At 42.2% G+C, this 17,875-nt stretch overlaps 1 protein-coding gene across 2 annotated transcripts in view; it reads right to left on the bottom strand.

The window, feature by feature from the left end:
• mei4 (meiosis-specific, MEI4 homolog (S. cerevisiae)) overlaps positions 1 to 17,875 on the bottom strand; it is a 119,627-nt gene that overhangs the window by 13,003 nt on the left and 88,749 nt on the right. The window contains exon 5 of one of the 2 annotated variants that reach the window (XM_041805680.1): positions 13,564 to 13,618. The exons of the other annotated variant lie outside the window; for it this stretch is intronic. Coding sequence (XP_041661614.1) covers positions 13,564 to 13,618 — 55 coding nt within the window. The remainder of the gene's footprint in view (positions 1 to 13,563; positions 13,619 to 17,875) is intronic. 2 annotated transcript variants of the gene reach the window in all.

The following is a 17,875-nucleotide window of genomic DNA, read 5'->3' as shown; positions in this document are numbered from 1 at the left end:
GGAGGAGTGGAGAGATGAAGACTCCCCATAGAGAAAATCACATGACAGTCTGGTGGAGTTTGCAGAAAAACAAACAAACAAACAAACAAACAAACAAACAAACAAAAAAAACCTGAAGGACTCTGAGAAACCAGATTCTCTGGTCTGATGAAGCCAAAATTGAACTTTTTCGCCTTAACTCTGAACGTTATGCCCAGAGGAAACCAGACACCACTCATCACCTGCCCAGTACCATCCCCACAGTGAAGCATGGTGGTGGCAGCATCATGCTGTGGGGGTGTTTCTCAGCAGCAGGGACTGGGAGACTGGTTAGGGTTGAGGGAATCCTCAATGAAAACCTGTTCCACAGGACCTCAGGCTGGGCAAAAGGCTCACCTTCCAACATGACAATGACCCTAAGACAGTGATCATCAACTGGCAGCCCGGGGGCCACATCAGGCCTGCCAAGGCTTCCCATCCGGCCCCTACAAGATTTTTTGAAACCAGAAAATGTGCAGAGGAAAAACATGTTTAGGGTTCAATATTTAGGGTTATTAAAAAAATCCCCATGGCTCTAAAACACTGGCCTAATGCTTGATCTGATAAAAATCTATTAGTATTTATAAGTGAATGTGATGCATGATAAACATATAGCTTACTCATTAGTCTCTGTTCTTCATTAAAGCTGCCTTTTCCACGTCAACCTTCCTGCCAGAAACCACAACAATGACTGGTTTCCTTCCTGTTTTTACCACCAATCACAGCACAGCATTTTAGCATCAAACCCAGTGATGGATGCCAGCCTCGGAAATGTGTTCCCTCGTTGCCTACACACCACTTTATTTCCATTTACTACTTAAAAAAACCTGTAGTACCACGCTGTTCCTAGTACATGCTAACCACTAAGCCACTGCACCGCTTACATCCGTGAAGTGACAGCCATTAACTGAAGCTACAGCGGCCTCTAGTGGCGGGAGGTTCACCACTGTTAAAACGAGCATTATAGACCAGGATTTCAAGCCTGTGTTTATAAAAATGATGGGTTATTTGTTTAACCGACTATTAAATCTTGCGCTGGCTAATTTCAGGGTTTTTCCTGCATAGAGAATTTGGTGGTGGCCGCCACCGCCAATTTCCTTACCGCCACCGGCTCAAAGCTCAGTTTCTTCAGTTTTTTCAATCACTGAGATGGAGATCAGCTGTTCTCCAGTGAATTAATTCAAGAATGAAAATCAAGAACGCTCAGATACACAGAGAAAGGAGATAACCATGTTTTCGCAACATGTAGACTGAAAACTCACATTAAGAGGAATTCTGAAAGGAAAAAATGTATAGAAGTCTGTTTTAATTTGACTGTTTTTAATATTATTTTAACCCCTTGTTCTCCTGTACTAGCAGACACACAGAGCTCTGTCTGTCCAAATCTCCTTGGGACTGGTGGGAGAGGCACCTGGATTATGCTGTAATGTGGCCATTGATGGTCCAAACCAGAAGTCTTTGAATAAAAAGACTCGAGTCTCAGGAGGTTCTACAAAATGTAACCAAGGAGGGCAAAATGTTCTGCCACTGGCTGTGTCGTGTGCAAGTAAATGGTGGTTAAGCTGCCATGTAACCAAACTGAAATGTTAAACAAAGCACATAAAAATAAATGAATATGCTTCAAAATAATACTTGTCATTTTTTTAAATTCATGTAATTACAACTCCTGAACTAGACCGCTGGTAAAACACTTGTTTGAGCCAGTTGAAGGCACGGTACATGTGCACCTGTGAGCCCACCATCAGGTACCACCGCCATCGCTGTAACTCATTTTTTTGTCACTTAACCATTTTTGCTACTTCCTGACCCTTTTTGTACTTTTTCTTCCCATTTTTGCCCCTTTACCCCCATTTTTGCTGCTTTTTGACAATTTTTGCCACCCTTGACTTATTTTTATTGCTACTTCAAGCTGTTTTTGCCACTGTTCACCACTTAGATTGTGACTCTTGCAAAGGTATTTTTCAGCAGTTTGGCTCTTTGGTTGAGTGGGGTTGAGTATCGCTGCACTAGACCATTTTCAAATGTTAACCGGTTTTAACTGTAAGACCTCGATTCAAAAATACATGAAACATAGGAATGGTCATGGGCTGCACGGTAGCACAGGGGTTAGCGCTGTTGCCTCACAGAAGGTTCCTGGTTTGCTTCCCAGTCAGGGTCTCTCTGTGTGGAGTTTGCATGTTCTCTCCGGGTACTCCGGCTTCCTCCCACCACCAAAGACATGCTCGTTAGGTTAACTGGTGACTCTAATTTGCCTGTAGGTGTGAATGTGAGCCTGCCTGGTTGTCTGTCTCTATATGTCAGCCCTGTGATTGACTGGCGACCAGTCCAGGGTGTACCCCGCCTCTTGCCCAATGAAAGCTGGGATAGGCTCCAGCAGTGCCCTGCACAGGCCTATTATCTGGGCCCGAGTCCGGCCCTGGCCAGAGGGGGTGGGGCCCCAGCCCGGCCCGGTCCGACAGGTTTTCAGAATTATCAGGCCCGTACCCGTATGAAGACCCACTTTTGTTTTTTTTTGCGACGCCCAATTCAACAACAGTGAGCCGCTTGATATGGCAAAGTCTTCCGTTCTTTAAACACCACAAGAAGAACGGTCTGTTTACTTGGCATCATGCAGAAAAAGAATAGCATCCACAGTTTCAGGGGCAAGTCCAGACCTCCTTCCTTCTATCACTCTTCCAGCTGAAAGCGCGCTCGCTGCTGCCACTGCTGGCCAGGACACGTAAAGCGGACACATAGAACGGGGAGGGTGGGCCAGAGTGGCTGCTGCGCTCAAGTGTTGCCATTTAAATTGGTTAAACACAAACACAACACATCGCTCTAATTGGCAGGTTAAAAACAAAAGAGCCCAAGCCCAGCCCGTGTCCGAAGTAATGATACGGTCATTGGCCCGAAGCTGTCGGGCCCCTCAGGCCGAGGGCTCCAGTGCAGGGCTCTAGGCTCCAGCCCTCCCCCACCCCAACGGGATAAGTGGTGTAGAAAACAGATGGATGGAACGGCCACTTTAGAATAGATATTCCAAAGCAAACATTAATAATAATAATAATACATTTTATTTATAAGCGCCTTTCTGAGCACTCAAGGTCACTTTACAGATAAAAATGAATGAAATAAAAAAATAGATAAAAGCAAACACAATATAAAATAGGACAAAGTAATTACAAAGAGTAGGCTAATCTAAACAGGTGGGTTTTGAGTCTGGATCTGAAGAGAGGGAGAGAGTCAACGTTTCGGATGTCTGGTGGGAGTGAGTTCCAAAGTTGGGGAGCAGAGCGGCTGAAAGCTCTGCTCCCCATGGTGCTCAGAGGGGCAGAGGGCACGGTGAGGTGGATGGAGGAAGAGGATCTGAGGGAGCGGGAGGAGGTGGCAATGTGGAGGAGATCAGAGAGATAAGGGGGGGCGAGATTGTGGATGGCCTAGAATGCATACAGGAGGATTTTGAATTCTACTCTGAATTTAACCAGGAGCCAGTGGAGCTGCTGTAGGACGGGGGTGATGTGGTGAAATGAGGGAGTTTTGGTGATGATGCAACAGCTGAGTTCTGAACCAGTTGAAGTTTATGGAGGGATTTGTGAGGGAGACCAAAGAGGAGGGAATTACAGTAATCAATACGGGAGGTAACAAGGTAAATGTATCATGATTTTTGTAAATACGTGCAAATCTAATTCTTCAACCTCAGAGCATCCCTGGGAGGGATGCTGGGGGGGGGTGGTGGTTTTCCACCTCAAAAGCTAACGATTCTTCATTGTGTTTCCTCTGTGACCCTCTGACTGGATGATTATCTGTAGTTTGGGTTTATTGATGTGGTGAAGTGATTTACAGTCAGGGGTCTGTGCGTTGCGTTGAAATTGACAGGATCCTCTGGGCAGTCCTGGTCCTGTTAGTATCATTCTGCTCTGCGTGGACCGACACCGACCTGGACCTGGAGATGAATGGAGGTGCAAGGCAGTGCAGACTTTGGGTTTGATTGTTGACTTTCAACATTCATGTTAGCTTAGAACCTTTTCTAATAAAGAATTGCTGGGATGCTGACACCATGTAGGATGCACGTATGAAGAGAACTCTTTAGTGGCTGCACAGTGTATCGTGGTTTTGAAAAGGTGGATGAAGAAAAACAGCAGCAGAAGAGAAGTTGAACAGAGGCCGATGAAAAAGGGCAGACAGAATGACATCAGCTGAATTGATGTTTGGCCCATCTGCATGCGTCCTTTTTCTAAATGAGAGGATAAAACAGCAGGACAGGCTGATGGAGCTGTCTGTCTGCTTGTTAGCACTCCTCAGGGATCGGGCGGGCTGAAGGCTGACACTGACGAGGTTTGTTTTTGCCTTTTAATAATGCTGATAAACTACCAGCTCACTCCATGCCAGCTACAGGAAGGATTTTCACTTTCAGGCCAAATGGCAAAGTCAAACCCAACTTCATCCCTGACATCAGTCCCCCCGGTGACTGAAGAGGCGCCAAAGGCTGGATGTGACGGTTCAGGTGGGGCCGCGGCTGAAGGGAAGGTTATTTTTGTAAGAGAGTTTCAAAGAGAGCGCGCTCAGGAGTTCTGGCTTTGAAGTCTGGCAACAGGATGCTGTTGAGACTGTGAAAATCTGCAGGAGGCTGCACCTGTTACTCCGAGGCTCGTGCCCTATGACTGTGCCCTCAGAAGGTGATAATTAGCTACCGCAGGATGACTCTATCTCAAGTGAGCACGATCATATGTTTGCACAGCGCTACATGATCCCAGCTGCTGCTACATCCTGATATCACTATCAGCTTTTCTCTTTTTAAGGTGATTGTAAGTGTTGCAGAGATAAACAAGTACTCACAAAGATTGTAGGGATGCAGGATAATGGATTTTTACAGATATGTGGGCGTTAACAAATGGCTGTACAGTGAGACTTAGATATCACATGCTACAAGAAAATCTGTCTGTGAACGTGTTCATGTGAAGCACACAGATACCACCACGTTCCAAATGATTATGCAAATTTACCTAAAAAGTCAATGCAGATGACAGTCAGTATAATTTTCAAGTCATCACCTGTTAGATCGTAATTCAAATTGTATTAAACAAACCTCCAAATGACAACTAATTTATATTAGACAAAAAAAAAAAAAAACTCAAAATGCACTGTTCTACATTTTAAGGCACAACAAAGTTTCAGAACATTTTTTGGTTGTAAAGAACTGAAAATGGTGATTTGTTGAATCTGCAGCATTAGGAGGTCATATTTACTGAAATCAAAGCTATTTCAACCAAAAACATCTGAACAGGCCAAGTTCATGTTACCATAGGAGCCCTTCTCTGATATCACCTTCACTATTCTTGCATCCATTGAACTTGTGAGTTTTTGGAGAGTTTCTGCTTGAATTTCTTTGCAGGATGTCAGAATATCCTCCCAGAGCTGCTGTTCTGATGTGAACTGCCTCCCACCCTCATAGATCTTTAGCTTGAGGATGCTCCAAAGGTTCTCAGTAGGGTTAAAGGTCAGGGGAGGATGGGGGCCACACCATGAGTTTCTCTCCTTTTATGCCCATAGCAGCCAATGACACAGAGGGATTCTCTGCAGCATGAGATGGAGCATTGTCACGCATGAAGATCATTTTGCTACAGAAGGCACAGTTCTTCTTTTTGTACCATGGAAGAAAGTGGTCAGTCAGAAACTCTAGATACTTTGCCGAGGTCATTTTCACACCTTCAGGGACCCTAAAGGGGCCTATCAGCTCTCTCCTCATGATTCTGGCCCAAAACATGACTCCGCCCCCTCCTTGCTGACATCCCAGCCTTGTTGGGACATGGTGGCCATCCACCAACCATCCACTACTCTCCATCAAGACTGTTTGAAAATGAGTCTTCATGTATTTCTGGGCCCACTGCAACCGTTTCTGCTTGTGAGCATTGGTTAGGGGGGGCTGAATAGTAGGTTTATACACGACTGCAAGGCTCTGGAGGATCCTACACCTTGAGGTTGGTGGGACTCCAGAGGCACCAGCAGCTTCAGATACCTGTTTGCAGCTCTGTAATGATTGAATGATGGTTCACATTAGAGCATGAAGCTTGTGCTTTAAAGTTCTCCTTAGTTTCCACTGGGGATGCAAGATGGTTGGTGTTGGCCCCTATGCCCCGATGTTTACCACATAAGCAATAAATCAATTCTATATTATAACCGACACAATATTAACTTAAGAAGGGCAGAACAGTTTTGAAAAAATATGTCATTGTGATAATGTTTACCCGTATTGCAAATTGGATATGAATTGTTAATAAGAAAGAAGGACAAAAATGAAGAAAGTAGGCTTGTTTGTAGACTATTCTTAAAAATTGCACCTGAATAATTGCATAATCAGTAATGTATGACGTCTCTGCTGCAAAAAAAGGTTTTAAACTGGCATTTTCCCACAAATTTCAGGTTAAATAAATATTGCACCTTCTGCGATTTGATAATTGCAGCAGGGCCATATTGCCATTGAATCTAATTTTCCCTAATCACCACCCCTATAAAGTCTGTCAGCTTCCTGCAGTTTGCTCTCGTTTTGTGTCTGAATGTGGAAATGATCCATCAGCGTCTCCTCCTTTCTGCTGACCCAGCATTATTCTCATTGCCAGTGATAGAGCCAATGACGAAATCTGATTGGCCACCCAAAAATCCTTAACAATGATTAGCTGCTTACTTTGTGAGGCACTGACAGACAGATGCAAATAAGGCTGGTTTTTAGTATATCTACTTATTTATACTGATAGTTCATGTGTTGGTTTTAGAGATATAGCAGACCTTTGACATATTGTGCAGCCTCTGCAGACGCAGCATGGGCAGAAACAGCTCACATACAGCCCTGAGTTTGTTTATTTGGAGAAGGTTCTAGATGGAAACCATTGTTTGGATTTAACTATGACGCTGCAGCTCAGCGACGCAATCATCAGAGGAAAGTTCCACAGCTCTGCCATGTTTGATGACCTGCTCACACCTTCAATGAACCCTTTAATTAAAGCTGCTGGGATTTTAAAATGTTTGAGGGCTTTTATTCTGAAGAGAACGAGGACTAGGACCGGTAGAGTAGAAGGAACTAAGGATCTGTATTCAGAGGGAGCCTGGAGCACTCTGACCCAGATAACATCAGCTGCACTCAGATTATAAAGCCGCTCTCTGAATGGGATTTAATCGGCCGTTTGATTGGACCAGGAGCTCGTTACCGTTCTGACTCGGTCACAGGAAGCTGACGGAGGTAGAGTCACACAGACGGTGGGACTCAAAGTTTCCCAAGTGGAAGAAAAGACACAAGAAAGAGGAGATTAGACGGGGTTGAGCAAAACACTTCCTGCCCTGGATTTCAACCCTGTCAAAGAAACGGAGCTGCGGCGTGACTGTTTTTCTCAGGATAATCTGCTCTAATCCCTGAAAGCTTTATCAATTAATGATATGAGGACGGTTCAATACTAAATATCTGGATTAGAAAATATTCATTAAAGGATTTTATGGCACTTCTGAAAGATCAGGCAAAAGTTTTCTGGTGTCTGAATAGTGAGGATTTCCAACTTTTCATTCCTTTGTGTGGGATTTACCTGAGTTTGAAACCGTGAGTTTAGAGACGCCAGGCTGGGGTGACATGGGCCAAAAACCCTTTTTTTACAAATCTATTCAACATTCTCCTCACAAACAGCCAGAGAGATGAAGAAATGTCTCATTTTATTTCAAAGCAGAGTAAAGGTCCATGGCCTTAAATTTCAGACTTTTCAAGACTTTTCAAGACTTTTCAAGGATCCACGGGAACTCTGAGAGTGGCAGGGAACAAATTCAGCTTAACTTTTTTTTTTTTTAACACAGGTCAGATAGACATGACTCTGTTGGAATAATATATCGGGTCAGGGTATTTTCTGGCAGATCCATGTCCTGGTTGAAACCAGACTCAAAAATTGGGAGAAACTCTCGTTATTCTGTTTTTTCATTTTTGACCAAAAAAGGAAAAAAAAGGGAAAACGAGCCGTTATTCAGTTTTTCTAGTGGTGTAAAGATAATAAGATACGGATCTGAACCCGATCTTGACATCAGCGGTCCGGGTGCATCGACCGGTCTTTACGTCAGAGATCGGTTCGTTCCTGCTTGTTCTCATAGCCCGTTCCGCCATGCTCTGGCTCAGCGTCTGTGATCTCACGCGACCTGCGGTGACCTTTAACCTTTAAACAAGAGTTCCGTTCGCCGTAGGTGCTCGCTAGGTAGCTGCATGTGTTTCACCGGTCGTCGCCTGGACGTTTGCCAGTTTTGCACCTCAGGAAAAAGTCATGTGGAATTTATATGAAGGAAGGATAACTTTTGAAATGTCTGCCCGTCTGTACGCTTTGGAGAAAAGCGATGAAGAACTACGGCGGCTCATAAATCTCACCTGATCAGATGCCGGAGCTAAAGTTTAACTAAGCTGCTAACGCTAAACGTAGCACAAACAGACCCAAACATGAACACTTTTCTGAGTTAAAACTCTTCAGTTATCACCGTAACAACAGCCCCTTTATTCACAGGGTTTACAACCGTAACGTGCTGCTGGGAGTGATTGATTTGGTGACATAATCAATACACCTGAGCCCACTGATGATGTTAAACAGAGAGGACTTAAGTGAGCTGAGATCAGCTGATCTCCAGTGAATTATCAAGAATGAAAACAACCAAGAAAACTCAGATACACAGAGAAAGGAGATAACCATGTTTCTGACACATGTAGACCGAAATGCTCACATAAGAGGAAGTCTGAAAGGAAAAAAATGTATAGAAAACTGTTTTAATGTGACTGTTTTCAATATTATTTTAACCCCTTGTTCTCCTGGACTAGCAGACACACAGAGCTCTGTCTGTCCAAATCTCCCTGGGACTTTAAATTTGTTTTCATTTGTGCTTCTTGGGAAAATGTGATATTTACTGTTATTGGGATTAATAATGATAAGGAAGTTACAATTACAGAAGGACCAACATGTACCAGTAAAAACTCATTTTAATATTTATCTCCTCATTGAATGTCAAAGTAAGATGCCTATGTGTGATGAAAACTTTCTTAAACATCATTTCAGCATGTTAGCACAGGAGGCCTGGCATTTAGTCTGTTTTATAGATAGGATCAAATAAACTTAGATTATTATGAAATTATTTTTGCTAATTTTTGTTAAAGCAAAATGTTATTTCGATTCTCTATTCAGATTGTACTGGATTGCATCAGATCAGACTGAATCGTTCTGTGTTTTAATGACTCGTCAGTGAATCCAGTCGTGTTGAGAAGGAGAGACTCACACCCCTAGTTTTTTCATTTCTGACCAAAAACGGAAAAACAAATAAAATTTTAAAAAAGGGGTCCAATTTTGTTTTTTTCAATTCTGTTATTTTGTTTTCTTCATTAAATGAAATACCTGAGGAAAAGGAAGTCATCTGACTCATTGGGAAAGGTGAGCTTTTCAAAATAAAAGCCTCCATGTCAAAACAAGAGCCATCTTTTGAACTTTACAGTATTATAATAGGCGAAAATGCTCTATATATGCTCAATGTATGATAAATAATGTACATTTTTAATGTACTGGCAATTTAATGGACTGTAATGTTTTTACCTTTTTTAAAATCTTTTATTCTTATTTCATACATGTATATATGTATATACATATATATACATATATGTATATACATATATATACATATATACATATATGTATACATATATGTATATATATGTATATACATATATACATATATGTATATACATATATACATATATGTATATACATATATATACATATATATACATATATGTATATACATATATATACATATATAACTATTATCCTACTGTTAAACACAATGGATGGCTCTTGTTTTGACATGGAGGCTTTTACTTTGAAATGCTCACCTTTCCCAGTGGTCACATGACTTCCTTTTCCTTGAGAACTCAATTAAATGAATAAACAAAATAAAGGAATTGAAACAAACAAAAATTTGACCCTGTTTTTTTAAAATGTTATTTGTTTTTCCGTTTTTGTGACCAAAACTAAAAAAACGGAAAATCTGCTGTTTCTTTTAATATCCACACGTATTATATCCTCATTCTAAGATAAAGTCCACACCTTTAGTGCAGGGTCAGGGGTGGATTTGGCGAGTTGCTTCCAACCTTTATTTGCCTAAAGCACACCTAAGATCAACCCAAGACCTCAAGGAACACCATATCCACAGAAAATAGTCCCTTTAAAACGTTTTACAGTAACGTATGTTTTTGAATAGTAGTAGTAACAGGGTCCGACAGTGGATTAGTGGATAATTATGAGATTGAATGGGATGCAAATGTCTGTATAGAGTCAGAGGAAACAATCTGTCACTAATAATGAGCATATATATTTATTCTATCACTGACATGAGGCTAAAACCTTGCATCTCAATTTTTCAGGATTTTAATTTGTTTTTATAAATCATATTTATATCATTTTTATAAATTATAAACTTTTCATTCCCTGAAAAGTGGTCATTTTGGAGGTACTAGTCTTTGGGCCAACACCAACGTTATGAAAGTTTCACGTGGCCAAAAGACTTTTTAAGATCTGAGAATGAGCTGAGTTTGAGCTCTGAGATGCTTTTCAAAGAAAATGATGAATGATGGTTGGCTGTCTGGGTATTTAAATCTCACACTGGGGCATTTACTGGAGTTCTGTGGCTTCATTAGCATAAAAGAGATGCTTTCTGATTTTTTTCCACTCATTATTAATCATTTAGTAAAAGGGGGAGAGGCCTCATTTTGGTCTTTGCCCTGGGCCTCCAAATGACTAAAACCAGCCCTGCCTCACACCTGCGGCTCTCCAGACACATCGTTTCACCCTGCCTCATTTTGGAGCTTTGGTTTTCTATTTCTGCTCTTTTGACAATATTTATGATCATTAAAGATCAAATAAAACACCCACGTTTGGACAAATTTCACTAGATATGACATTATCTCCACCTGTGATCCGTGTGTGTGATGCTCATTGATGATCGGCTTAATTGTCTAAAGATCTGGGTGTGAGAGAGCATCAGCAGGATGTGGCTGGAGAAAAAGTTAAAACGAGGAAATGGGAAGCTTCAGATTAAACACGACAGCAGACCTCAATGAATGAGCAAACTGAAGAGACGCAGCACTGGCAGACTTCCTCTGCTCTCTTCTCTTACACACGCTCCTGAGTTGAGTGCATCTGACAGTAAAAATATACGGATTTAAAATAATAAACATTTATATTTAGAAGTTAAAGCCTGTCTTCTTTATGTGGGTCACAGATTTATTGATGTGACCTACCATGAATCTTTACTGATGACAGTGTTTCCCTTCATAAAAGGTTTAAATTAAAGTTTATCAGCAGACACGTTCAGCCAGTGGAGGCAGCGACACACTGCATCTGGCTACTCGGGGGCTGCGTGGTAGCAGAAACTAGAGAGGAAAATAATAAAATGAATGAATAGAAAAGTTCAGAGTTGTGCTTGCCCAATCGGGCAAGTCCTTCCAAGTTTTGCTTGCCCGTCGTTGCCCCGGGCATTCGTGCGACCGTTAATGTCGGACCCTGAGTGATACAGTATAGTACACCTAGGCCTGCCTCAGGGCACACTATAGAGCCTTGCACACTATTTGAGAAGCAGTGGCCTAAAGCATTGTTTAAGGGCCTGAAACTGCTGGCGGTCTGCGGGCGTATTAGCAGGGCTGAAAAGTCAAATAAAAGAGGGTCGTTGAGGTTGACCCTAGCTGCAGCGCTCTCTCTTCATCTCCTCCTTTTAACCAGGAAATATTTCTTGGAAATTCTTAACTGTCTAAACTTTGTGCAGTGCTCTCTTTTTTTGTGCTGGATCTTTCTGATGGTATCGTACTCAACAACAACGTCTTAGATTAAAGTGCTGAATAACAGCCTTATGTGAGGGTGAAGGACTGAATGTTTGCCCTTTGTAAACAGAGCTGTTATTCTGAATCAGCTCCCACATGTTACTGGATCTGGACTCAAGTTTTACTGATGGATGCACAAAAACCTGGGATGTCACTGTCCTCCATCTGTGCACAAAACATGACACACATGGAGAGAAGAACTCACATTTATCACCTTCATTTAACAGCGTTTCAGGCTTATACTTGATCTATTAGAGTGTTTTAAGTGCTGACACTCGTGCAGATATTTGACCTCTCCACTTTTGAGACTTGATTTGTGTGGCTTTAAAAAGACCTCACATATCAAAGAGCTAATTACCAGAGCCTTTTACAGCCGATAAATGCTGCTAATTAGCTTTCAACCTTCTCTGACTCACCAATTTACAGCCGTTTGTTATTCTGATGGAGTTACTTCAGAGTTTAGGAAGCGTTGCTTTACTTTGTCGACTTATTTATAGCTTTTAAAAGACAAATGGACAAAGACGCAGCTGGAGAGGGAATGAGACAGATTTGGAGAGAGAGAACAACATGGATGAAGGTTTCTTAAAGCAGAGAGTAGAAGAAGATGTAGAAAAAGGAGGAAAGGTTGATGAAAAGAGGGAAAGACCAGTCGACAGAGAGGCTGACAGAGTCCATAATGAAGCTGAGCTCGGCGGGGAGGCTGAAGGGCAGTAATTTACTGATCAAGGACAGAGATTGATTTGTCACCAGAGAGGAAGAGAAAGTCTACAGTGTGAGTGAGAAACTTCAGCCCACTCCTCCACAGAAACAATGTCAGCCAGTCCACAGTGGGCCCATTTAAATGTATAGAAACCCAGCGTGCTGTGACCCAGACCTCATAGAAATGTCCGGTCCAGTTTGATCTTGATGGCGTTTCTCTGTCCTGCAGCCTGCTGCAGAGATGTGAGGAACAGCTCTGTTTTTATGGTGCTAGAGCATTCTCTAAGGTGGCTGGACTACAGCCATTTAGGGCATGTTGGTCCCAGTCTCCTGTCTTAATGGTAGGGCTGGGCTAACCTGACTTGCCAGATGGACTTGTTTCACACATCCATATGGAAAACCTTCAATACTAAGCGTTTGGGAAAGGGAGGAGGCTTTAAAAAAAAACAAAAAAACTTCGAGTGTGATTGGATGAACGTTCTGTCACAATCATTATGGGCCAATCAGAGCAACAAAACACGTGACGTAGCTGCTACCGAGGTGTGAACCATGGCGACTGTAGACATGTCAGAACACAACTTTTGTTGTTTTTGAAAAGGAAACAACTCCCTGCTGTTCTTTGTTCGTCTGTTAACGGAGAAATGTCGTCCAATTCTGATAAAGTAGCGCTTAAGCAGCATCCACGCTTATCTCTTTCGTCATAATTTCGCCAGCCTCTTGCTGCTGCTTGCTTACGTCACGACTCCTCCATGCCTAGGAGTACTGCCCCTCGTCGCTGATTGGTCCTGTCACTATCTAACCGGGTCCAAACGGTTCAGATGGGAGTTTTGCAAGATGGATTCGCCAGTGAGAAAGAAGGAAATGGGCGAATCCATTTGCTTTTCAAGGTTAGTACCTTTGCCTTTTTCTCTGTTTTCAAAAGTTGTTTTTGTGCAGAATCAAGTGTTTTTATTCATGGGTAACCAGGTAGCTGTAGTTCGGTGGGTTTAACCTCTTACCATCTTTGGATTTGGAAGCAGAACTTCTAAAGTCACGTTGCCCCAGTGGACCATTCTGGCAAAAAAAATAAAAGTACAATTAATAAGGGATATTCTGATACCAAGGTGTTGGGTATCAGCTGATACCGAGTACTGATCCAATACTAGGGGTGGGAGAAAAAAATTGAAACAGCATAGTATCGTGATAATCTGTATGGTGATGTATCGTTTTGTCTCATCCACCAAGTATTGATTTTTTCCTAATTAATTGCTAATATGAACTGAGGTCTATGATAATAGAAAAATAGATCAGCTGTTTGTTTGTCCAGTGAAGTCTGCAGAGGTGATGGTCATAGAGCAGAAGAAAGTTAGTACAACAAACATGGCAGCACCAGGGGAAGGACATTAGAAATGCAATCAGGGCATGAATAAGTTTGCAAGAAGTGCTACATGAAAATAAAATACCGCAAAAATACAACAAACATGAGGACAATGCTAATGCTAAATGAGCTAAACAGCTGAAAAAATGGTACAGCTCGCTATATATAACATCGCAATACTCAGTGTATTGTAAAATGTTTAAAATCACAATAATATCGAATCATGACCCAAGTATTGGGATAATATCGTGTCGTGGAGCCACTCGTGATCCCCAACCCTATCTGATAACAGTATGAACTTTCTGGACTGACTGTGCAGAACAGCAAATTATTTCATAAGAACTGCTTTGACCGTCCTAATTTAGACACAAAATTTTGTTCTTGAAGAACAGAAGATTGATGCATTCAACTTTAGAATATACAAAGTTTCAGTTATTTTTTTTTTTTAATCATGTAAATATTTACAGCACAAACAGAGTCAGGGTGGGATTATCGTTTATTAATCATAATCGAGGTAAAAGCTGTTCATCTGACACTGCTTCAAATGCAGGTACGGTATCAACGAGTACAAGAGTTTATGCACCTCTGATACCGTTTGGTTGAGCTTTATGTTTCGCTTTCTTTAGCCATGCTGTTTGCGCTATAAACCAGAGAACAGTTCTTCTTCGCTGTCAGAAACACTGCATGCACAGGCTACCGTTTTTAGAGCACAGAAGAAGAACCAAAGGAGCCGCTGCAGCAGCAAAGAATGGTGTCTGTGACAGTTTTTCTCTGAATGTGACTGCAGCTTTTGATACCATCTCCCATTCCATCCTTCTCCATAGACTGGCATCCACTGGCTTATCTGGCACCCCACTTGAGTGGTTCAAATCATACCTCTCCAGCCGTACTCAATTCACCCAGTTAAAAATATTTATATCCCAGCCATCTCCCATCTCCTCTGGTGTCCCCCAGGGTTCTGTCCTTGGTCCTATCCTCTTCATCATCTATCTCCTCCCCCTCGGCCATATATTCCGTAAATATAACATTCAGTTTCATTGCTATGCAGACGACACCCAGCTCTACCGCTCCTCCAAACCCACCTCCACCCTCCCTCCCTCCTCCCCAGGAAATCAACTCCTGGTTCTCCTAGCTAACAGTTTCACCTTCACCATCGATGACTCCTCTGTCTCCCCGTCCCCTCAAGTTAAGAATCTGGGTATCATCCTTGACGGCACTCTGTCTTTGTTACCTCCACCAAGGAGGTTATGTTATCATGTGGGTTTGTTCATTTGTTTGTTTGTTAGCAACATAACTCAAAAAGTTGTAGACGGATTTTCATGAAATTTTCAGGAAATGTCAGAAATGGCATAAGGAAGAACTGATTAGATTTTGAGAGTGATCCGGATCACCGTCTGGATTCAGGAATTTTTGAAAGGATTCTGTACTATTGGGGGATAGGGCTAATGGTGGAGGTCTGCGCTGTTACCACTTTACACCAGGAGATGGCGGACATGAGTAACTTCAATCCCAGCAGCAGTTTTTGGGTGTGTTTCTATTCAAAGTTTTGGAGTTTATAGAGTTTGAAAGACGCACGCCCGGTTGAGGAGACGAGTCGGAGCGTAACAGAGAGAAAGACAGAGAATTGTAGCGAGAAAACTCTCAATGCTGGGAGGAATAGAGGAATATTCACCCTCTGCCATGACTTTCAGTCTTCCAGTGAGACCATGGGTGAGACTGTCAGTGTGTCTGTTGGCTAGGCTGGCAATGCTTCTGCCATGACAGTCCACATGTAGCAAAGCCAATGCTTTGCCTCACCGTGACTCCACCCCAACGAGGAAGGAGTTATTGGCGAATTAGATTTTGGGAGTGATCCCGATCACTGTCTGGATCCAGGAATGTTTTAAAAGGATTCTTCACTGTTGGGAGATAGGGCTAATGGTGGAGGTCTGCGCTCTCTGAGTGCTTTTCTAGTTTTTATCTGTTTTGTACGGTGTCCTTGGGTGTTTTGAAAGGCGCCTATAAATAAAATGTATTATCATTATTATTGTTAAAATGTCGTCTAGACTATCACTGTCGTACACGACAGGAAGTGACACAGTTTATCAAAAGTAAAATGACTTTAGAACCATAAATCATTGCCTCTTACTTGTTTTTCCTCTTGAAGCTAGCCGTTGTTTCCTCCCATTGATGCTATTGATGTCTTTGAATCTCTTGCGGCAAAATTTTCAGTGAGCCTGGAACTCGTGAGACTTTGGGGACTCTAATGATTAAACCCACACAGTAAACCTGATATTCAACGTCTTTTATCCATTTTAATCGAATTAAAAACATTTATTACCACTAGCTTGAATGCTAACTCAAATGCTAACCGCCATATTGTTTTCCAGCATAAAGGAGAGATAGAGAGAGCCTGTGCTGCAGCCCCCTGTATTATTGTTATTTTGTTAAGCTCACACTGGTATCAACCAGGGTGATCCGGTCGGACTAAAGCTTTTCGACCTAATAATCAACCAACCGAATTTAAAATATATTTTTGTTTCTATTCCAAATAACTGAAGCACAGTCTCTTGTCCTGTTCTCATGGTTAAAGCTGATTTTCCACATATCTGATCAGGACTCGTCTACCTTTGCAGGTCATTTTTGAATCAGTTTGGGGCAGTCAACCTTGCCTTAAAAACATTTTTACTTTTCCTCCTTTATTTTTCTTCAGTTTGAGAAATTATTGATCCCTTCTGTTTGTTCATAAATAAATAAATAAAAAAAAACCTCAATACACAATCTGAACGCCTCCCAGCATTCTTAACAAGGTCCAGCATTGAAATTCAGTTGTTAGAGCTGCCTGTTTCACTCACAAATGAGGCTGAATTACCAGACAACAACATGTCAGATAGAGAGCTTCTTCTTCTGGACTTCATTTCAAGTATTACCATACTTCATGCACCGCAAATTAAAGTTTCCAAAAAACCTTCCTCTGTGTTAAAAAGCTGTCTCGGTGACGGCTACAGCTGGGCTCAAACGTCAGCTGCTAACTGGCTGATTTGAGTGGCTGACAGCTGCGGTTGTCGATACGACTTGGTGGGTGTTCATCACAGACGGCTGATCTGATCTGACAGCTTCCTTTGGTCTAAGAAAGTCTGGGTCCATGTGGAAATGAAACAGAAGACATGATGCAAAATTCAGCTCTCACTGTTGCACACACAACACAAACTAAAGGCAGCCAAAAGGACCAGAGTCCCTCATTAACCAGGTTTGGCTCAAATAAGGATAAGGACTGATTCTGACTAGACTAAGATTTAAAACCTACACTGAAAAAAAGTACTGTCTCCTTCCTGAGTCCAGTTTGACTATCCACACCCAGACTTGATTACTGCCTGACCTGCTGGATCCAGAAACCCCTTAAATAGAACCTGTCTGACAAAGTGAAGTAGGCTAAAAGATCTCCAACACATCATGGAACCATCTAAAGAAACTCAAGAACAGATGAGGAACAAATTCACTGACATCTATCAATCTGAAAGGGTTACAAAGACATTTCTGAGGCTTTGGGACTCAGTGAGAGCCATTACCCACAAATGGAGAAAACTGTGAACGGTGGTGAACCTTCCCAGGAGTGGCCAGCCTACCAAAATGACTTCAGGAAAGGATGGACGACTCATTCAGGAGGTCCCAGAAGAACCCAGAGCATCTAAAGACCTGCAGGCCTCACTGACTCAGTTAAGGTCAGAGGTCATGAGTCAACAGTCAGAAAGAGACTGGGCAACAATGGCATCATAGGAGAGCTCCAAAACCACCGCCTAGCAAAAAGAACACAAAGGCTCATCTCACATTTGACTAAAAACCTCCTGATGCCCCCCAAGACTTCTGGGAAAATATTCTGAGGACTGACCAGACAGAAGAGGAACTTTCTAGAAGGTGTGCGCCCCGTTTATGACACATTCATCTGGGAATGCTCCCAAAGAAAGCATCTGGAC

Source organism: Cheilinus undulatus, linkage group 14 (genome assembly GCF_018320785.1).
Source record: "Cheilinus undulatus linkage group 14, ASM1832078v1, whole genome shotgun sequence".
Taxonomy (NCBI): Eukaryota; Metazoa; Chordata; class Actinopteri; order Labriformes; family Labridae; genus Cheilinus; species Cheilinus undulatus.
This window is presented reverse-complemented; position numbering and strand designations above follow the sequence as displayed.